The sequence below is a fragment of the Haplochromis burtoni genome, unplaced genomic scaffold, assembly GCF_018398535.1.
Source record: "Haplochromis burtoni strain Fernald_Lab_line unplaced genomic scaffold, NCSU_Asbu1 Contig_49, whole genome shotgun sequence".
In the NCBI taxonomy this organism is placed as follows: domain Eukaryota; kingdom Metazoa; phylum Chordata; class Actinopteri; order Cichliformes; family Cichlidae; genus Haplochromis; species Haplochromis burtoni.
In genome coordinates this window covers 1,320,410-1,343,308 of record NW_024582410.1, presented here as the reverse complement: position 1 = coordinate 1,343,308, position 22,899 = coordinate 1,320,410, and the positions used below count along the sequence as shown (strand labels likewise).

General features: G+C 40.1%; 1 protein-coding gene across 4 annotated transcripts in view; it reads left to right on the top strand.

The window, feature by feature from the left end:
- Positions 1 to 22,591, top strand: part of sema3c (sema domain, immunoglobulin domain (Ig), short basic domain, secreted, (semaphorin) 3C) — a 45,511-nt gene extending 22,920 nt beyond the window's left edge. For all 4 annotated transcript variants that reach the window (XM_005923549.3, XM_005923548.3, XM_042220483.1 and 1 more), the window contains exons 5-18: positions 3,866 to 3,985; positions 6,183 to 6,273; positions 8,474 to 8,593; positions 8,683 to 8,825; positions 8,910 to 9,024; positions 9,573 to 9,642; positions 11,408 to 11,552; positions 11,850 to 12,072; positions 14,927 to 15,015; positions 16,513 to 16,554; positions 16,804 to 16,961; positions 17,842 to 17,909; positions 18,677 to 18,807; positions 20,744 to 22,591. In XM_005923549.3, coding sequence (XP_005923611.1) covers positions 3,866 to 3,985; positions 6,183 to 6,273; positions 8,474 to 8,593; positions 8,683 to 8,825; positions 8,910 to 9,024; positions 9,573 to 9,642; positions 11,408 to 11,552; positions 11,850 to 12,072; positions 14,927 to 15,015; positions 16,513 to 16,554; positions 16,804 to 16,961; positions 17,842 to 17,909; positions 18,677 to 18,807; positions 20,744 to 21,166 — 1,938 coding nt within the window. In that variant the 3' untranslated portion in view covers positions 21,167 to 22,591. The remainder of the gene's footprint in view (positions 1 to 3,865; positions 3,986 to 6,182; positions 6,274 to 8,473; positions 8,594 to 8,682; positions 8,826 to 8,909; positions 9,025 to 9,572; positions 9,643 to 11,407; positions 11,553 to 11,849; positions 12,073 to 14,926; positions 15,016 to 16,512; positions 16,555 to 16,803; positions 16,962 to 17,841; positions 17,910 to 18,676; positions 18,808 to 20,743) is intronic.
- The last annotated feature ends 308 nt before the right edge of the window (positions 22,592 to 22,899 follow it).

The following is a 22,899-nucleotide window of genomic DNA, read 5'->3' as shown; positions in this document are numbered from 1 at the left end:
GCCTATACAGCTTGGAGTAAGACAACATGCATGAAGAGGATGATGTGGACAAAATACTCATTTGCCTAATAATTCTGCACTCCCTGTAGATCAAAGATGGGTCACACACATCACTGATCTGTTAATCAGTCCGACAGTAAGTAAATGAAATTAACGTTACAGCACACCATATTATTTGCCATATTAAGAACCAACACTACAAAAACATTTATGAAGTGAAATTAGTGACCTACAAGAAGCCTAACATTGCTTGCAGACAGCTAGTTAGTACAAGGTAGCCACACCGCTAATAATTCATAACTAAATCCCCAATGCTAACTAAAAAAGGTAGCTTATTTAGAAGTTATTTAGCTTCTTTAGCACCCTTTAGCTCAAATTTAGTTATATCACTATCTAGCTAAACAATAAATGTAATATTTAGTTTTGTTTATCATAATCCCATAACGGTCATTTTTAAACATTTTTGGATCATTCAGCATTAAATCTGTCAGTGTCCCACAATAAGAACAGTTAAAGTATGATTAGAAAAACATACTTTTGCTTATATTTTTCATTGAAAGCTTTATTTCTTTATTTGTCAAATTGAATGTAAATGCACAAATAAAGAAAGAAGAAAGTTGTTTCCCTTTGACAAGAATTAAGGCAAAAAAAAAAGCTCCTTATTATTATATTTGGTGGACAAGAATCAATCTAGACCTCCCAAACCCCCTGTTGTCCTATTACCGCTTTGGAAAAAAAAGGGTTTTTTTCTTGTTTTGTTTTTTCACTACCTGCTGTACAATTTCCTTGGTTTCCTTTGCAGCACTTCTACGTATTTTCTTTGTCTGAGTTATGATAATTACAGGACAAAATACAGATAATGAGCTATCCTATTTAACAAAGTTGGGCCCAAAGAGTCAACATGACAGGGTTTCTTTGATTTACTACAGTGTCATTAAAACTGGGACAAATTACTCTTCTTTTTCTTAAGACGTGTTGTTAAACTCCTTCACACTAAAAGAACATGAAGAATTTTATAGGTTACTGAGCAATAGTTTTGCTGGCACAGGCTACTTAAGACCAGACTGAGCTGTATGCGGCCCACAACCTAAAATGAGTTTGACACCCCTAATCTTGACTAAAGGTTTAGTCAGCTGTTCCAAGATCCGCTCCTCCAAGTGGGTCTGCAGCGGAAGTTGCCTCCTGGGATTTCCCTCTCGCATCTGTGAGTTTGCGTCAGATCCAACTGTATTTCTATCAAGCAGCAGATGTCTGCAGGGTCACCGGCTGGCCTGGAGTCCTTGTGGCATCGTCACAGTTAGTCAGTGCAAGATCGAGGTGTGGAGGCGATTGAAATGCCACGGATCAGTGTAAAAATAAAAAATAAAAAAAACAGACTCAAAGCTTAGTGACGCAGATATTTCATAAGCCACCCTGGTTCTGAGAAGCACTTGTTAGCTACAACAAGGTTTAATGAAGACATACAGCGAGAGTCAATTTATTCCTCCTCCGCATCTGTTTTCCTCTAATTGGGTTGTTCTGAAACAAGTGCACGCACAGTTGTCTATATATACAGCAGGGCTGAGGACATGCGAATGGAAAGAGAAAAACTAACTTTTTACACAAAAGAAAGGCCTAATTTTTAATGTAACTAAAAAAGAGTCAATCTGCTGCCAGTCCTCCATGGTTTCACACATTCTCCACCATCTCTGCATCATCTGACAGGCCCTGGGCTAACAGAGCCAGGGTTTTATTCCACATGCTGTTGCAGATACAGAAAAAAAAAGCTGTTTCCAGTCATGGTGTGATTTGTGCTGCTCTGACTCATAGCAAGCCTGCTGCAGACAGGCTACCACAAATATTTGGGTGAGCCATCTCTGTGTGGAGCCACTTGATGGCCTCTTCTCCCTTCTGTCATGCCTTTTCTTATTGAATCCCTGCGAGTTTTCCTTTAAAGATTTTACTTTCTGTTTCCATCTTACCATTTTTCCTTGGTCACTTTTTCCAACTCCTTTAACATCTCTCCCTTTCTTTTCTTTTTACACCACACTGCAGTTTTTTTTTTTTCTCTCGTACACAGTCTCCCCTCTCACAAGCTTGGTCACGCATGTAGCATCATGGGGGATATTAAGTCTGTTTGCTGCTTTGTCAAATGTATCAACTTTAAAAGAAGGCTGTATTTATATCAGGAAACATGAAATCAAACATGATAGCTCATATATATTTGAGTTTGAAAGGCCTCAGAAGGATTTGATGAGACAGACAGAGAGTTAGATTTTAAAAAAACAACAAAAAAAAAAACAGCACGAAACATGATAGATGTGGGTGTGTGTCAGTAAAAAAGTTTTGTTACTTTGCATTGATCGCTCTCAGTGGAGCCTTGTGCAGTGACCATGCGCCGCAGCAGCTGTCATTCCAGCAGCCTTGGCCAAGTTCCTGACAGCTCCCTGGACATGTGTTCTTCTCCCCACTTCTTTCTCCTCACTTCTCCACTCATTTTCTGCAAACTCGGGCTTAATTAGCCACAAAGTCCAGCACACCTACAGCTGTGGCGTTTGGAAAGTGCAAGCACAGATGAAGAGATGAAGTGAGAGTAGTAGTCAGTCTTACCTAGATATGTCACATATACCGCTGACACGTTTTTTCCACTGCCCTTAATACCAGACCTGTGAGCTCTGGGATCCTTTTATTGTGCAGCATGTGATTTTATAACCGTCACAACAACAGTGAGATAAGTTTGAATTACTCCCGCATATGGGAAAGAGATACTTCCAGAGCGATAAATAGGTTCTTTATTTGTGTGTCTCCTTGGCTATATAACACGAATTAGGTCTCTCCTCAGCGGCTGGTCTGGTGCAATCTGTATTAAAAAAAAAAAAGGCAGCAGTGATTATCTTTGTTATTGCTGTAATAACTGTAAAGATTAAATATAACTTCAAATATGAATACCTGTGGGACTAAGTGCACCATGGCTATAAATGAAAATCAGTTAAAACATTCAACTTTTGTTATGGCACTACCAATCCTGAGCCAGTGCTGTAGGACCTAAAAACTGCAGTTCCTGTCATGGCCACTTGAGGCTGCCTTTGATTAAAGAAAGTACCGTATTAAAATTTCTTTAGTCTACATACTTTTCCTCTGTTTATCGATATAATTAATATTAAAATTAAGTAAAGAAGTAAAGAACAGTCTAAAGCATGAATGTCAAACTTATTTTACATCAGGGGCCACATACAGCACACTTTGATCTCAAGTTTATCTCCACATTAAAATCACTGAGATTTCTTAATATAAGGAAAAGTGTGATTTCAACAGCACATCTCAGTTTTTGTACATGATAAAGAAATAATGCTCTATTTAATGAAATAAATTAGTCAGCATGGCTCTTTGGGCTTAAATTGGAAGAAAAATGTTTTGAAGTTACAGAAAAAGTTTTGATAGCTCATTTCCCAGACTGCCCTGTAATTATAAAACAACGTTTTTGTTAAATATTTTTCTGTTTGTTCTTTATTTCACTGTGGACACATTGTAAAGGCAGTAGGCAGAATTAAAGTCTTTGCCAGGCTAATTTTGGCCCTCAGGCAACATGTTTGACACCACTGGTCTAAAGAGTCAGTTCAGTTGTTTCATTTAGTTTAGTTTATTTGAGGTCTCTCTAAGTAGAGTCATAAAGTCAGTTAGTTCACATTAGCTTACATTTAATACCAGAAAGCCCCTTCTTACTGGATCAGCAAAGGATACAGATGCTAAATCCCTGATTTCATTAAATTAAGCAAGAGCTTATGAATTCAAAATTGAATTTTTTAGAGAAAAAGTGTCTCGTTTGTTCTCTTACTACATCACTTACATTAGCATGTGCCTCTCATTGTTTATCCTTATTTTCTAGCACGGCTGTGGGAACTTCATCCGGGTGGTGCAGCCTTATAACAGGACTCATCTGTTCATGTGTGGCAGTGGAGCGTATAGTCCTGTCTGTGTGTACGTCAACAGGGGCCGCAGACCAGAGGTGGGTATAAATGAAGGAAGCACTTCATTAGAAAAGCAAACTCATGAAGAAATAAATGTTTTGGGGGAGCACCGAGTAGGTGATCATTGCAACTGGCACTGTAACAGCTGTTACAGATTAAAATTCTCATTGTGCAGAGTGATTATACACAAACATGATCTCAAGAGTGGAAAAATAAAATAAAGTCTAGCACTCTCGTACATCTGTAAATATATTGTAAATGACTGGGTTGTAATGGTGCACAAGTGAGGCTAAGGACACTTTGTAAAGTTTATGGAAGTTTTGGTTTCTCTGTTATTTCCAAAACAAGCTTGTGTCAACTATGTTGAGCAAATATAATTAAAATGATGTAATTTATTTAGCTCCTGAAAACTTTAGTCGACTGAAATTAGTGTGAGTACTAGCACACAGAGAAAATAAGCGAATCTTATTCACTGTGTGACAGTAATCATAAAAAATGCCTCAAGAGGTCTGTTTACCCCTTTTTTGCAATAAATCAAATTATGTACAATTATTTAGAGGTTTGAACCCAACATGACATGTTTTTGACTGATTGCTATAATAACATGAAAATTGAATTTTCCTTGTATTACTGACTGTTGGAATGAGAACAGCAAAATTCAGAATCGCTAAGTGCGGAAAATACATTAAGCTGATGTCAATTGGTGCATGAGAAAAATGGCTATAATCATACACAACATTGTTTTCGCAGATCTCCTAGGAGTTGGAAGTGTCAACATATGGTTAAAAAAAACTTACATCTCATAACATTTTTGAGCACAGTTTTCATGTAGTCAATTTGATGCCACATGAGAGCAGAGATGCTAAGGCTGAGAGAGAGAAAATTGAGGTCTAGTGTCAAGGATGGTATTCTGAGCTCTAATCTCCAGCCACACAGCCCTGAAAGTAAGAGCGGGGAAGCCCTCCAGGAGAAAAGTGCTCACCGAGCGAGCAGCGTTCAGCCACAGACCGTCAGCTGCTGCCAAACACTAATAAGCAGAGCGAGAGAGCTGCAAACCAGGCTCCTTCCTCACCGCGGGGCCTTTTGTCATTTGGGGTTTTTGTTTGACAGGCAGACTGCTATGTTTGCAACTTCTGAACTCAAACATGTCAGTGTCTCAAAGAAAGTGATCTGTTAAGTGTAACAAGCTGTTGTAGTGGGAAGCTGACAGTGAGCTCTCATCATGGACCTTTGCTCTAGGTTGTGAACGTGCTGCAGCCTGTTGAATGGATGTAACGAGATTTTTTTGCACGTGTTAGTGTTTTTCAGCCTTAGTTTTTCAAGTACTCCTAAAACACATAGTGAATTACATACTGCGATAAATGTCAGTCTTAGTCGGGGAAATAATCTTTTATTTAGTCTTTAAATCTTTATATGGTGTCGTAAGTCTGCTTTTTCACGAGTGCACATAGCATATTTATTTGTTGAAAAAAAATTACTTTATAGATCTCCTTCTAATAAAAGGAAAAAAACAATCTGAACTTAATATCAAATAATCTTTGGATGATGAACTTCACGTTTATCCCTTCATCTTTGTGCAAATTTTTGGAGCAACGCTGCTTAACAAAGGTCAATGAGCCAAATGAATTACAAATAAATAAGACATTTTTTCAGATGAGAGGGGCTTTAAAATTAATAAGATGGCTATTTTTTGCAGTGTAGAGGTTAATGACAGGACCTGCCAGATGGAGTCTATCCACTTCCAGAACCTCTTGGCGAACAGGCATATTTTCCTGGAATAACAGTGCTTAGCTGACGTCATCCCCATTCAAGGAAGCTGCACCATCGCCATGGGCAAGATCTAAATAAGATGGGACAGGAAGTGCTATAATTTACCTAGGTTGCTGCGGTGCTTGGACTGTCCAGTCTGCCGCAAGGAGGCTGTTGAAACTTGGCAGCATTTCCGCCTGAGAAGAGGAGTTGGCTGTCCAACAAATAAGCAGGGAAATTCCTCCTCTTCTCCTCCCAAACGGAATGTTCTTTTACTATCCCACATGGAGCAGTTAAGGTAGACCAGGGCAGGACAGCCTCTGTGTCTCCTTAAAGGAGGCTCTGAGCAGGGCTACTCTGTGGGACGCAAAATACACTGTTGCACTCAAATATTCAGTTTTATAGCGGTAGAGAGCACAAGACAGAAGAACTTATCATATAAAACTGTCTCCAAAATGTCTGACTTCCTCTTTTTCTCTGTGGCAGGAACAAGTATTTCACATTGACTCCAGGACAGAGTCAGGAAAAGGGAGGTGCTCCTTCAATCCACAAGTGAATACAGTCTCTGTCATGCTCAGTAGGTGCCTCAATCGCTATCTACTATTTTTTTTTCTTGTTTTTTTCTAAAACCCCTGAAAACAACATTATTTTTTTTACTACAAAATTACATTTCTTTTGTTTTGGAGTGAACTTTTTGAAGCAAAAACAAGAGTATGCATAAGCCACTAGATTTAAAAGATGGCCACTCTGACCTTTTGCCTGGGAAATCTTTTTCTATACCTTTGTTGTGACGTGACGACCAAAGACAGGCTCATTTCGTATGCAGCCATATGACTATGGTTTACACCCTAAGTTATAATCTGCATTGTTATTTATTTGGCTGTAAATGAAGTTCAAGAGTCCTTGATAAACATTTTACTTAGGCAATAAATCAAATGAGCCTTGAACAAATGAACAAATAGAAGTTATACGATGGAAGGTACTTTGAAACTGGCGTCACTTTTTCAAACTGGAGGCTAGCTCATAGAGGCTAGCAAGTATTGAACAAATAATATCAACAATAGATAATTAGTCTCCAAAAGCTAATCAAGATTAGCTAATTTGTCTCCAAAGGTTGATTCTGTTCATCTGGACATAGCGTTTTAAGTGGGGGAAATATTTTGATCAGTAGTTGTTGATCAATGGTCATGAGAATTTGCATAATTATGATGAAGAAACTGACCTCCCAGCCCATTGTTCCTTCAGTGGTGCTAGTTTCAGTCATTATCCAAATGTACTGTTTATAAGGTCGGTGTGCATACCCAACCTTTCTTTAAAATTTGTATATACATGGCTATGTGCCATGTCACTTGCACACTGCTAAAGTTAGCAGCGTGTCTTCTGACCTCAAACGTCAGTTTGTCATGGGCAGTGTTGGGGACGTTACTCAAATAAAGTAATGTATTTCACATTACTCATCATTTTTCTTTCAAAGTAATTCGGCTGGAGGAATTAATTGTTACACTACTTGTTACAATACTTTTTTGTTATTTCATAAAATGACCCAAAATGCATTATACATAATTACCAGTTAACCAATTGGGCCACACTCAAACACACCAAAACAAATGACTGCCCTAAAGAGGACACGCAGTTTCTTTAGTTTTTTCCTATAAAACAAAGCGGCCATCAAAAGCAAGATGAAAACCAGCCCAGAGAGACTTTAAAATGAACACTACAGTGATTCTACTTTAGAAACATGAACAGGCAAAAACAGATTGTTACCTGTTAAAGACGTGATGTGCCTGTATGAGGATGCTCTCTGTGCAGGTGCTTGCAAAGAGCTGATATAATGTGGTTGTTTATATCCAGAATGCAGTTTGCACAATATGAAATGCAATAAAAATAAAATAACATTTTCCTTTTATGAAAACTGGGTCTACAAATTCAAATAAACATTGTAGCCTACACCTTCTCACTAGAAAAGTGAAGTGAATTAAAATTGTAGTTTAATTTTAATACACAAGAAATCCCCAGGTTAATACTTCAGTCAAGTCAGGCTAAACCCATCCCTTTCTCCAGTTCTCCTTCCTTTGATCTCTGATTGGCCGAGGGGTGTTTGGTTGCTGTTGACATGTCTAAAGGCGAAACAGTCCACCCTCAGCTCTGCTTTCTGACACCTGAGTATTGCCATGTCAGCAGCAGCTTTGCCAGCCAGTGAGCGATGTCAGAGATCACCGGGAGGGAGCCAGAGGGAAGGGTGCAGAATACTCCAAAGCCAGGGTCAAAGGCAGTGCTGTGAAAGCAGTGATGCAGCACGCGGAGCCCCTAAAGATCTGAGGCAGTGTCTGGGCTCAATAAAAAGCTGTGTTTCATTTCCAAATCCTCATGTTTTGGACCCTGTGTCGCTGTCTGAGTACTGTCAACACTCACCCCTTAGCTAGCTGGCTTGGATACGGGCCACATACCCTTAATCCTCCCCTAACTTGCCCCACATCCTCCAAAACATATGGTCCGAAACTGATAGACGATTAAGTGAGAGAAAAGGAATGCTAAAAAGCATGAAGCAGCTGTGAGGAACATGCTTATTAACAGCAGGACACACGCAGAGTGTAAGTGCCGTTAGTGCTATAGGCGTTTGGGTTTGAGTTCATTCTCAAAAAATAATAACGGTATAAATATATTACTAAAGCATCTGAATGTACCAAAGTCATGCAAGGCTCTATGTGTATTGTGGTAATGTTTTCAGGATTGTTGTGTGGGAATGTTGTTGATTGGGCTTGTGTGCATTCTTCTAGATCAGGAGCTGTTCTCAGGCATGTACATTGACTTCATGGGGACAGATGCTGCCATCTTCAGGAGCCTAACCAAGAGAAATGCAGTGCGGACAGATCAGCACAACTCTAAGTGGCTTAGTGGTGAGCACATGTCAGAGCTTCTATGTAAAGTATGAATTCACACAAATAAGATCTAGAAGGCCTCTTACCTTTTTTACTGTTTCACTCAGAGCCCATTTTCATTGACGCCCACCTCATACCAGATGGAACAGACCCCAATGACTCCAAATTGTATTTTTTCTTCCGCGAGAGGCTAACAGATAACAGTGGAAATACTAAGAATATCCACACCATGGTGGCCAGAGTGTGTCCGGTAAGTCCCTTTTGCTTTCGCCAAAATAAACCAGCACAGTTTCTTTTGTGTTTTTGCGTTGCTATGTGCGGCTTTTGTCGGCAGAATGATATTGGCGGACAGCGCAGCCTGGTCAATAAATGGACCACCTTTCTTAAAGCCAGGATGGTTTGTTCAGTTGTGGAAGAGGATGGCACGGAAACCCATTTTGATGAACTTGGTGAGTTAAACAGAAGAACATACTTGTAGCAATGCACCCTGTTATTATCAATGTATTACTTTTGACACATCATTTCCATGCTCGGGGTCTTCATGGTCTGCGGACCAAGTTTAAACAAATTTTACTGTTTGAAAAATATAATGCCGAGAACCAAAGAGATTGCTAATTTCCAAAAGCTTGCTATTTATGTTCCAAGGTTTCAAACAGATTGCTTTCTCCATAAACAATCCCGGGAACGTCCCATGTTTGGTCTGGATAAGAATTTCAGCCGTTTGTCCAGTTTCAAAACAATTGTTCTGTTGCTTTTGGTTACCTGGTATTCAACTATAAGCACATCCAGGACTTTCTTCGCCTTAGCCTCAAATTTCAAACATCAGCACGTAGCATTTGAGACCCAGACTCCATCTGTCAACATGTACATTTATCAGGCATTCATCTCTCTTTGGCCTTTTTATCTGTAGGATGATGTGAAATGAGATTTGGGGAATTTGCTGAAGGTATTAAACTGTAAGGTGTGTGCTTTTCTCTTTGTGTGTTTTCCCTTATAGAAAGTGTGTTTTTGCTGGAAACGGATCTGCCCAAGGGCCTGTTGGTGTTTGGCGTGTTCACTTCCACAAGGTAAGGCCGATGAAGCCAACTGTAACATTCCTGTAGGCCTCAGAGGTATGGTAATCATTCAGGGGATATCAGCAGATGGGGATGTGCTTGTCAAAGGGCCACTTACATATAAATATCATGTGTCATGTGGCAGAACAGCTTATTCAGATGATGAACTATCAATTACAGTGTCCTGGTGGTTTGGCCATATGGTATTCCTTGATTTTCTTTCCTCAAGATCCTCTGCAGCATTGTGCCATGTTGCAGACCAAGTGCGAGGGATACATTTATAGCACATGTGAATGTTAGAATTCATATGACATGATGTTGTTGGATGTCTTCCATAAGCATACTCTGTAGGATTGTTGAGTGCACAAAGAATTTAGTTACTGCATTTTTTAAATAGCTGAAACCCAGCCATGTTTTTTAGCAACTAGATAAACACACATTATAAAAAAAATCTGAGAAAAATATTGGAAGACAATAGCCTGATATCACAGAGTATTTTTATAATATCAGAAATTTAAGAAATAACATAAAACAACATAATAATCTTTAGATATTTATGTAATTTTTGAAATCCTGGTAATTATTTTTTTCATTTCATTTCATAGCCACAGTATGGTATATATGTCTAACATTTCAGCATTCAGGGTAGCACAGTGGTGCACTAAGCACTATTGCCTCACAGCAAGAAGATCTTGAGTTCATTTGTCCAATGTGGAGGTTATATGTATGTTTTACACTGTCAGCACCTCTGTGACCTTAAAATAGATGAGCAGAAGAGGATGGATGGACGGACGGACGGATGGATGGATTAAAATTCATTTAAAGCTGCAATGCAATTTTTAATGAAATACAAAGTTAAAGACAGTTTCAGATATGTACAAGGAGTTCAGGAGTGTAGGATCATTAGGTTTGTGTTTAAGTTGTTAAAATGGGCCCAAAAAGAACTAAAAAAAGAACAAAAAGAAATAAAATACACTGCAGGAAGGAAGAAAGTTGACCAACAAAAGTCAACGAAGGCAAAAACTGTGAAAATGAATTATAGAAACCAAAACAATGAACACATACATGGCCCAGGGGACCTCAGTAAGTGAAAGAGAGGAAAAGACATGGATGACATAATAGGAAAGAAAATACTAAAAAACACAAAGAAAGAGGATTAAGGAAAAAATCCATGAGCTTCTGTGGTAACTGAAAAAAATGTTCTCAACAAACTGATTACTGAAACTGCTCTCCTCCAGCAGAAAGCACAGCCAGCAGGGCAACAAGGCAAATTTGGAAGTTTGAAAAAGTGATCACTCGATACTTCTAGTCAGATCTTTAATTGGGTCTGTTTGTTTAACCAAGTGTGACACTCCCACAACCCTCGATCCACTTGTTACCTCAGGATTGTAGAGCCTGCAGTAGTGTCTCCTGGCTCAAAAAAAAAACAGCCAAACTAAACACTGAGGTCTTCGAGGTCTCTGAGCTCTGTGTTATTCCTGCTTTCTTCCTCCCTCTCTCCACTTTGCACAATACGCTTCTGTTCGCCTTTTCAACAAAGCCTCTTTTATGTGTTAAGCAGTGTGGTTTTAAATGGCTGAGCCAAACCACATCAGACCATCGAGGAGGAAATAGGTGAGCTGTTGTCAGCGGAGCGTGACAGCAAGTTCACCCAGGCTCAACTCAGAAAAGGAGACCTTAATAAACAACCTCAGAATATTTCATCTGGGAGGGTCTTGAGATGGTGAATACTGGTTCCTGTTGCAGTGTCTCACTCAGGTTGTGCATGTCGTTTCAGCTCCGTGTTTAAAGGCTCGGCAGTGTGCGTGTACAACATGGCGGACATTCTCACAGTCTTCAACGGGCCCTTCGCTCATAGAGAAGGGCCCAACTTTCAGTGGATTGCATTCCAGGGGCGCATCCCCTACCCAAGGCCTGGAACTGTAAGTTACATTTAGGCCAGACAGTCATTTTTTATTGCTTTTTCATGATATGATAAGATAACCGATAATTACTAACATATGAGCGTATGATCATATTGTTTTATATTCTAAATAACATTTCCAAACAATTTAAAGCCATTAAACAATAAGTAAGGTATTTTCTCTGCAGCAGGACTTGCAATACTATTTTCTGTTTATTTAAATTTTCATTAATTGATAAAAAGAAAAAGAACTTGTGGAAATGAATGAATGAGATTTTGTTTTTGCACTGTTCAAACCCGCCCTATGTTTCTGCAGTGTCCTGGTGGAGCCTTCACACCTGACATTCAGACAACAAAGGAGTTCCCAGATGATGTGGTGACCTTTGTCCGCAACCATCCTGTAATGTTTAACGCCATCTATCCGGTGGGGAGGAGACCCCTGGTGGTTCGTACGAATGCTGATTATAAATACACGGCAGTGGCTGTGGACCAGGTCATGGCCGCTGACGGCAACTACCAGGTGCTCTTCCTTGGCACAGGTACGCGTTCTGCAGTTCAGATACAGAAACACTTTAAATATGGTTTTTGTACACATGTGACAAAAACAATATGACTGCATTCTACAGGCCTCAGCTTTCTGGTATTAGTTCTGGTATTTAAAAAATACCTTAGGCAGGTGTCTCGTGCAGAATATTTCCGATAGATGTAATTTTGTGTTGAAATACGATAGAATAGTCCTTTATTGCCATTGTTCGTGCAACAAAGAACAAATATTTCGTAGCTCTTCAGCTGTTTTGACAGCAAAAGACAAAAAGAGACTATACTATAAAGATAAAAGAGCTAAAGGTCAACAGAGCTTTAGGGAGCGAAGAGGGGCTTACTGGTTACTGCCAATGGGGAGAAACTGTTTTTTTTTTTTATCTGTTAGTTTTGGACCTGATTGAGCTTAATCTTTTCCTCAGAGGCTGATGTCTGGGGTGGGTGTGGTCCATTATAATACAACTAGCTTTCTTTTACAGTCAGCTGTTGTAAACACAACCAAAGGAAGGTCTTATTTATATTAGATGATAATACACTCTGCTGCCCTCACCACTTGTTTCAGATCTTTCCTGTTTCCTGCTGTGCAACAGCAGGTCAGAAGGTTCTCTACTGCTGACCAGTAGAGGGTCAGCTCAGCAGGTGATGAGGGAGGTGAGTGTGCTTTAACTTCCTTAAGAAGTTAAGCCCCTCTCTGGCTTTTTCCACCTGATGAGAAGATGCACGAGGTCCAAGTGAGGTCAACAAAGCCCTGGTAGTAGAGGCATAATAGTCCAGGTATTACAGGATGGGTGTTTTGCCTCTTAAAGAGCAGTGCGATGCATTTTTCTTTGTTTCTTCACACAAAAAAATATAAAAACGAACCAGCCAGACTACCAGCATCTCAATATTTTAATTTTACTAGCTCATTTAAATATATTTAATTGAAGTGAGATCAATGTTTGCGGTGCAAAGACGCTGTGTATAAAATAAATACAAACTGGATTCCATATAAGACCTACATTGTGGCATCAGCATATTCAAATATAGCCATCGTCTTTTCCGAAGACTGTGGCACCACCATATTCCTGTTCTAGGAAGGTGAGCTTTAAGTGCTACTATAAATTCATTTACAATGACATGCAGTACACAGAGGCTGATTGTGACATTTTCTTTCTGAACAGGTTATTGCTTGGAAACTCAATGACACAGCTGGTTATCAGATACACAGATAAGCTGGAGTACTTGTGTTGTTGCCACTCAGCTCAAACAGGTCAACATGGCGCTGCATGCAGTATAAATCAGTGCACAGATAGATCAGAGCAAAAGATAAAGTCCATTAAGAGTAGATTTTTTTTTCCATTACATAAGGAAGAAGGATCTATAATGGATTGCCACTTTTTTAGAAAGTCGCTACCTCCTGAGTATAAGGTTAAATGAGGGACACCATTGTAAGACATCACTTAAATGTCAAGACATTGAAAATGCTAGAATGGCTTGCACTTGCAGAAATAATTTTTATGAACAAAAGTTGCATGTGATCATTGAGATAAAGCAGAGTAACATGTGATTATTTTCTCATCAGCCTAAATGTATGATCAACACTTTTCTCATTTTCAACCCATTGACCCACGTGATAACAGTATTATCATGGTGGTGCTACCGTTTTATGGCACTGCGTGAGTACAAAAGGCTGAGGAAGTGGTGGGCTGATATTTACAGATGACAACATGAATGCCATAAGCAGATATACCAAAATACTGGCTGACAAGATGACACCCAGTCTCCAGAAACCTGTCATGTATCACAAATATTCCAATGATCCAAACCTCACTGACAAAGTAAAAAAGTGAAAAATGCCAGACCCATTAAATCGTTACATCTATGCTGTCGGTGCATCATAAGTGCAAAACCTTCTGAAACCCTACACTGCAGCCTATACCATAATCTAACACCATGACCTGACGTGCACATCCCTAGATATTACACAATATGTGAAACATAAAGTTTGGTAACAATATTAGTCACTTACATTAGCTGCATGGTAGGCTCTACATAGTTTTGCTGCAGAAGTATAACTTAAGCATTCGAAGTGATGCAGTTCCAAAAAGGTTCTACAGTTCTGATTTAGTTGACATGCAATATTGTGCAACAGCTTGCTGTGTAGTGAATATTTGTCGAATATATGCCAGTGTGTTTCTGTGCTTAAAAACACCAGATTTAGATAATAGAAAAATGTGTATTTGTTAGCAGAAGTGTGTGTGCATTCATGCTTGTAATTGTCCACGTGTGAACATTGGCATTCAGCAAACTGCTCTGGGAGTCTCTCGCCCAGCTGCCGGTGTTTATCGAGCAGCCTCTCCTTTCTGTTCCTCCTGCCTTGATTTTTGAAGAGTAGCCAGTGCCGCGTACCCATATCTGCTCCTGAAATGGCGCTTTGTCTCAAGGATGGGGGAGACGGTCTTATCAGGCATTTCCAGGAGCTGTTACTGTACCCCCCTCCTCCTCCTCCTCCCTGCTCTGCTGCTCAAATTCCCAGGCCAAAAGAGCCATACTGATGAGGGTAGAGCTGCGTTTTGCCCTTTTTGTGGTCCTTGACCTGCCTTAAGAGCTTCCATTCCCACTCCTGTCACAGCTGATTTTGTTTTTGGAAACTGGTCATGGCTATCATGCCTAATTCAAAAGCAAACATGGGCAAAGAAAAACAGACTGCTGGTGGAGCTGGTGGGGTTTTTTCCACCAGCAGTCGTGTTCTGCTTTTACTGATGCCTCACAACTCTAGATGTTCATTGCTGCGTAGCCGTATCTGTTTCACACGGTAGTTAAATGCATGTGTGTGGTTGGAACTCATGAGACGTGTGCTTTTTTGCCCTTCAGACAAAGGTACAATACAGAAGGTGATTGTGCTACCCAGCAACCATTCCCTGCATGACGATCTGATCCTGGAGGAGCTGGAAGTGTTTAAGGTCTGCTCTCTGTATTTCTCCCTTCTCTCTTTTTTTTCCTCTTTCACTTTAATCCCCTTTCTCCCCTTAAATCAAAGGCAGGGACTGGGAGGAGGGTGTGTTTGGCCACTACACAAAGACCAAGGGCAGACAGACAAAAGGCAGGGTGGCATTTGCGAGATTGATGTTCTGTAGTGCAGAGCAGTGTAGAGTGATGAGAAACATGCTACCATACTCCAAGTCTGGAAGTCGCCCTCAAGTGAACCTTTGCATATGTTGTTTTATCTTAGGTGATAGACCTGTGATCAGAAGAAAAAGTCTCCTTTGATCTTTCTACCAAATGGTGCCACACATAGACTTCAATCTAAAGAGATTTGTCTCTTTAGAAGACAATTTATTTCTCAGGCTACTAAAGACATGAGTTATTCTAGACCAGGGGTAGGCAACTCCGGGCCTCGAGTGCCAGTGTCCTGCAGGTTTTTAGATGTGTCCTTGATCCAACACAGCTGATTTAAATGGCTAAATTACCTCAACACCTCCTCAACATAACTTGAAATTCTCCAGAGGCCTGCTAATGAACTAATCATTTGATTCAGGTGTGTTGACCCAGGGTGATATCTAAAACCTGCAGGACCCCGGCACTCGAGGCCTGGAGTTGCCTACCCCTGTTCTAGACTGATTTGTGCTTTTTTGCACCAGCATTGCAGTCCTTGTGATTATGTTTGCTTTGCAAGCTCTTTTTCAAGATCAAGAGGTGTCTTGAAGTCTATAAAGTTAATATCATAAATATCAACATCTGTAAAGTAAATATTAGGTTATTAGGTCTTCTGAAGGGATGAATCCCAATTTTCGTTTTTTTGGTTCACCCCATCATAAATATGTAGGGAAGACGTCAGGCAAGAGGTACAACAGTTAGTCTACTGCCATTGGCAAATGAGGGTGGAGGCTCTTTCATGACTGATTGTTGGCTTCTTATCTTATCATAATTGATGGGAATATAAATGCAGAGAGTATGCATTAATAATACCATCTGGGAAGCAGATGGCAACAGCTTTATCTTCCAGCATGAACACAATCACAAACATACTGCCATTACAGCAAAAGGATACCTGGATAGAAAAACATACAATAGAAAACTATCAGTCATGGACTGGCCTCCCCAAAGCCCTGACTTCCTTCAGCATTATTGAAGCAGTGTGGGATCATCATAACACAGAATAGAAACAAAAGCAGCCAACATCCAACGAAGAGCTTTGAGGTTCCTTCAAGACGCCTGGAGAACTATTCCTGTAGAACACTCTATAGGCAATAGCTTCATAGGGCCTGATTTATTTTGGACTGTATTTCATGAAACAAGAACTCTGAGAGCGCCCATTCTTTGCTATATAATTACCATAAAGTCTGGTATTTGTTTTCTCATCTAAGTGTTGTGAATTAAAATGTATATTTTCCAGAAAGTTCTACGTTTATTTCATCAACATAGCTCTGAACTTTGTTTTTGTCTTTGCTGTTTTTCAGACTAAGGCTCCTGTTACAAACTTAAGAATATCCTCTAAAAAAGTAAGCATTCTGAATATGTTATGTATGCATCTGCTTATCTTAAGTGCACTTATATTGTTTAAAAACATTCACTGTCCAAGGCCACTACGTAATGCATTCAACAGTAATCTCCTGTGCGTGATAAGCCTCCCAAAGGCACGGAAATAATAAGCCTTTTTTTTTTTTCTTGCGCCCTGCCTCATTTTCCTGTCAGCCGGCCACTTATTAAGACAAACAGGGCTGCTGACATTTGAACTGTTTATTTTGCAGCAACAGCTGTACGCCAGCTCGGAGTTCGGGGTCTCGCAGGTCTCCCTGCACCGTTGTCAGGCTTACGGCTCAGCTTGCGCTGACTGCTGCCTCGCCAGAGACCCCTACTGTGCCTGGGATGGACTGAGCTGCTCCCGCTTCTACCCCACTGGCAAAAGGTAGACAAACGTTTCCAGTTTGAGGGTTTATAGCTACAGTTTCCTGCTAGTATTAAATTTAATTGTACCCAGTGAGGATTGCTTTCTTGTATTGCATGAAAAAACATTCTGCAAGCCCCCAAACAAATTATTCAGTGGTAATAAGCACTGATAGGTGTTGACAGGAAACCCAAAACTTTCACGAGTCTTAAATAAACATTAGCGACTTTTACATTTTTCAATATTAAACACTATTTTTGTTCACTTTGATTATACTTAACATTTTGCAATTTGCAGGATTATTACAGTGAGGTTTACAGTAGCCAGTGAAGTTACAGCAAATATCAAACCAATCGACTTTCCAAAGCATGGGAAGCAACTGATGTGCTATACGTTAAACTGGAATAGAACGTTTTGCTCAAAACTTGTGAAGGCCAAAAGATCACATGACTGCAATCCTTCAGTGCACACTTCTGTGTAAACCAGATTCCACTTTTGTAGTTTCCCTTCCGGCGCCTAGACATAACACAGACGAGGAGGTATGAGCGACACCTCGCCTCTGCTCCGGTGTCTCTCTGGTTCCTTTAAGGACCAGCTGCCTGTCTCCTGACAGTTCAGTCAGACGCAGGCCAAATTTAGTTTGGTCGTAGAACAAAAGGCGCGTCTCTGTTTTTCTGCAGAGAATGTCTCTGAAATGTGTCAGCTGTTTACTTGCTTTTTTCCTCAAGCTGTTATATATGAGTGTTCTACACCGAGTGGAAGAACATGGTCAGATTTTCCTCATATTGTTTTGGCAGCGACTGCTTCTTCCACCATTTCAATATGACAGACGGACGGTTGTTATGATTGTGTATTTTATTTTGTAAGCCATCGACCAAGTTTTTTTCCCTCCTTCTTTCAGGAGAAGCAGAAGGCAGGATATTATGCATGGAAATCCACTCACTCAGTGTAGAGGATTCAATTTAAAAGGTAATTAAAGCTCCGGAAATATCCTTTTATAGGTAACAATGGCTCAAGGCATCCTGATTAATGTGAAAGATTCAAAACAGAGCTAAAAGAGGTTTAGTTATTAGACTAATATTTGTATAGGTGGCCAGAAACATGACTCTTCATGAATGCTAATGCTGTTTTGATAAACTGGATTTGTAAGTTTTCTTCCCTAATGTAAGTTCATTTGAGGTTTACACACAGCCTGTGCCTGCACATATTTCTGTGTGTGTTCTGCTAGCATTTAGACCTATTTTTGAGTTCGTACTCCAGACTTCATTCTTCATGAATATATATCCAGTCCACTAGCAGGTGCGGTTTAATGAGAGGAGAGAATCGGCTCCCCAGAGTGTTCAATTTCCATGAACAGTTTACTTTACTAAATTAACACGAGCGTGGGGAACCAGCCATATGGCCATTACCGCTAATTAGTCGCAACCCTGTCATACACCCGACTGAGTGATGAACCGTTTAGATAGAAGAAAAATGACACAGTTAATAAGTGAATTGGTTTGATACGTCAAAGTGTATATTGTTAGTGGAAAATGAAGTCTGGGGTGGGGTTCGGTTGTGCCGCAGGTGTCAGACTAAGCTTTGAGTCAACATCTCGCTCTCACTGTTGAGGCTTGAGACAGATTTGAGTCCATCTGTGCTCTTTGTGTCTGTCAGCAAATGACGTATGAATTTGCCTCTCTTGACCCTGTGCATGTGTCTGCCTGTGTCTGCGTGTGTGTCTTTGTGTCTGTTAGCCTACAGGAACGCAGTGGAGATGACACAGTACGGCGTAAAAAACAACACCACTTTTCTGGAGTGTCTTCCCAAGTCTCCTCAGGCGTCTATTCGCTGGCTGATTCAGCGAGACAATGACAGAAGAAAAGAGGTCTGTTTGACATTTAAAGCACTTTAATGCATTCATAATTCCATTAACATTGACCTCCAAGAGGTCAATGTTACGGCCCACTTTAGCTGCAGAATTTAACAAGCGATTTGATTAGATGTCCTGTTGTCAGCCCGTAGGGGGTTGCTCCAGTGTTTGGTTAAATATTACAGCAAAGATTAAACATGTCGTAACAATCCAGTGAGCTCATATGAGTTATCAGGATGTGCACTGCCTGAGGAATGACACTCTTAATGCTTATTGGCAGGGGAGCATCGTAATAAGTGTTGATACAGATCAAACATGATATGGGCCTTTACTAATGGCTCGACACACTCAATGCTCAGTGGGGAAACATTTTGCAAATGTTTGACGGCACTAAAATAGAGGGAGCATTTTAAAAGGCAGCGAAAGTTTAAACAAAGCTGGGCATGATGAAAACACATCTTTTATGCATTTAGCTCTCACCTCTGTCGAGCAGGGTTGCATGGTGGGGGGGGGGATCTTAAAATAAATCACTTCAGTTTTATGATGTGTAATCACTGGAGCCTTTTCCAAACTGAGGCCAGACTGATTTGGAAGTAGTATGCTGTATGCAGTGGTAAGCTGTAAGGACGAGTCTCATGAAGCTTCAAGCGCTTCAAGCACATATATCTAAAATACCTGTCATTGCAGTGACACCCTGGCAACCTCTAGTCCCTAGGGAAAAATGTGTGTTCCCTAATTGGTTGGCAAGTGGTTGGTGTAGGTTGCTGCCTGTCACTTGGTGAAATCGATTGCGAGGAGAGCACTGCCCCCAAAACTCCCTTATTAGTGCATTGATCGCACAGATTGCCACAGTGGCTTGTAGTTTGCATGGAAGGCCTTGTCTGCAAACACTTGTTAACTAACCTCTGAGTTATAGTGAAACTTCTAACAGTGCGAACCACATCTGAATCAGACAATGTCCGCCTTCAAATTAAAGGTTGTTCCTTACTGCTGTAATAACACCTTTTTAAATGTAGCAGCTTTTGCTATGAAGACAAATAGTCTCTGTTTCCACTTTAAGTCACACTCTTCACAGTTTTGTTACTGCTTAGCAAGTAGTTGGCAGGGGTTTACGGACAAGTAAGAAGCATTCTATATAAAGTACAGGCAATGACATCAATATCCTGGTGACCAAAGCATTTGCAATGAAGTTTAAGTCTTTAACTTTAACTTTCAGGTGGCCAAACCAACACTTAAACTTCCCACAGCTCTTAGGTTTAAATTAACATTTCAGGCGTACTTTTAGTCATTATTGACTATAATTTTGAGCAGTAAACACATATAAAATTTGGGGTACTTCAATTTTTTTTAGAAAAAAAATATACATTCACAGTTTGCCGTCTTCCGATCTTCTAATCAGTAATCATGAATAACTGAGACTTGAATGTCCTAGTCAAGTCTCGCCACTCGCAATCCCTCTTGATAGCACCAAGATATTTATTACAGGCATTTATTTAGCCAGTGGATAAAAGCACATGCATAAATGAATAAACATGTTTCCTATTGTGACTTTTGAGGGTGTGACAAGTCACACAACAGTCATCCTTGCCATTGCACAATTTTCTGACAGGCTTCTTATCAGGATTTCTTAAGTCTCTCTCCTATAATGTCTCCAATCATGCAATAAATCTGTGCCCTACGTTATTGAGTGACAAATTAAAGTAAAAAATAACCATACTAGAGGAATAAACAACGGTCTTACAAGCTATAGTCCCTTTATTAATGTTTAAAATGTTAGTCTTCTCATAGGTGTTCATTAGCTGATTGCAAAGAGTCCTTATCCTGGCGGTGCACCATAATTTTGCTGTACATTCTTGAATAACGACAATAAAGAATCTTATCTTATTAATCATTAAGTGATCCCTTAAATCTGCATTTTTTTAGCCAGGATTTTTGTTGCATATTTTTGCAGGTTAAGCTGAGTGACCGCGTCCTCTCCACCGAGCACGGCCTCCTCATCCGCTCTGTGCAGCTGTCCGACCAGGGTCTTTACTACTGCCTGACCTCCGAGAATGGCTTTAAACGCACTGTCGCCAAAATCCGTTTGCATGTGCTGAGTGAAGCGATGGTGAGCATGCTGACAGACAAGCAGCAGTCGCCTTGGGCATGGACCAGCTCTTTGCACCCCAAGGTCCTTTTGGCAGCCTTCAGTCCCGCAGAGAACCTGGCAGTGCAACAATACTGCAAAGAGAGAAAGGAGCTCAAGAACCTCCAACAGAGGCAGCAGCAGCAGCCATCGGAGCCGCCCGGACCTCTCAGAGGGGATTTGGCCAAACTGAAACCATTGCTGGACCGGAGGAAGAGCCGCAATAGACGCAATCACCCAGAGGACTGACAGAAGGAGCTTGCAGCTGCAAAAACAGACATGCACAACTTCCTATAGTCCCCACAAAACAGTTACAGATCCCCATATTCCAACTTTCATCTCAACCTCAGAGCTCCGTAGTTGATAGACATTAGAGGGAGAAGCATGGGGAAATGTTATATAGCAATATGTCCTTTTTTTTTGCATGAGGTACTGTGACCAGAAGGCTGTGACATGAGCCATTCTTTTTTTTTCACAGTCACAACACAAATCAAAGCAGCCCTATTATGACTGCCACTAAGAATCTGTTGTCTCTGCTGACATTGCTAACCATAATACATGTCAGGTCGCCGCTATATTTTAAAGCGGGAGTAGAATTTGAACTAGTTGGACAACAGCTCACAGTCAATTTGTGCTTCTTGAAAGAAGAGGAAAGTCATTTAAAAAGCTCGTGTTAAATGGAGCTGTTTGAAAAGGGACAAGCAATAGGCAGATGCATGTTTATTAGATGCTACTCCTTTTTGAATATTTTATTTTTTAACTAACCAAACGATTAAATTATGGGACACTCTACAGGACTTTGAGAATATATGTAGTTAGCATACTGTTTACAAAAACAATGGTCATGCTAAGAGCCCACGGCAATAAAAAGTGTGGTGTTGGAGGGACGAAAGTTAAAACTCTATTAGTTCAAAGGCCAAGCTTTACGTCCAGTGCTGATGCTACCCAAATGGCAATTCTTGTTGCATACATGTCGTCTATATTTATTCCTACTACTCAGATGTACATGTACTGTATGAATATGTGCCTCATGTTTAATCTGCATATTGTATCATAATTCTCTCATTTCCAACACAGACGCATGTTCATAGAAGGTGTCTTAAATCCTCGCCTCAGTTAGATTTTAGCAACCAAGCTAGCAGATACGCACATTTTAATTAGTGTAAAACTACGCAGCTGCTGAAACACGACAGTATCCGTTATTGGATCCACATTTTCTGAGCTATCTCCAGCAAGTTGGACATACTTTTAATTCAGAAGTAGTAATTGTCAGTGAGGTAGTCTGTGATTTAGAGCCTTCAACATATGTGAAAAGCCAATTTTTTCCCCCTAAGCATAGTTAATGTAGATAGCGATTATTTGTTGCTTGTGTACAGAGCTTTTTGTTGTTGTTTCTCTGTTTGTTTGGATGTTTCATTCTTTTAATTTAATGTCGTGCCAGGTATTGTGTTTTAAATGTGTATATAATTTCAACATATTTCGCCAACTAACTGCGACTGTGTCTGCAAATTGTAGAGGCATACAGTATTATTTAGATTTTGAGAAAAAGACTTTCTAGCGTTCTCTCGTACAGATCTCTCCAGCATCATGTCAACAGTGTAATTTTAGTCTTATGAAAAATATGTATTTCTATTTATTAATGTCATGGTAGCCTGAATAAATTTGTTCAGATCACTCCCAGTTTTACCAACAAATCTTAGTGTTTACTGTACAACCACAGCACAAGACAAACTTCTAATGGTCCTGTACATTTTTAATACTACAGTACTGTACAAAAGTTGGCAACGGGTCTGAATTTTACATTTTTGGTTCAAAGTGTATCAGTATGTACAGAAAAAGGTACAACAATGAGTGTGAGCAGCCATCCATTAAACATGGTGGAGGCTCTGTCATTGTTTGGGGGTCTGGATTTCAGCTTGTGGTACTGGAGGTCTTGTGAAAATTAATGGAATTATGAATGCATTAAAGTGCCATCACATTTT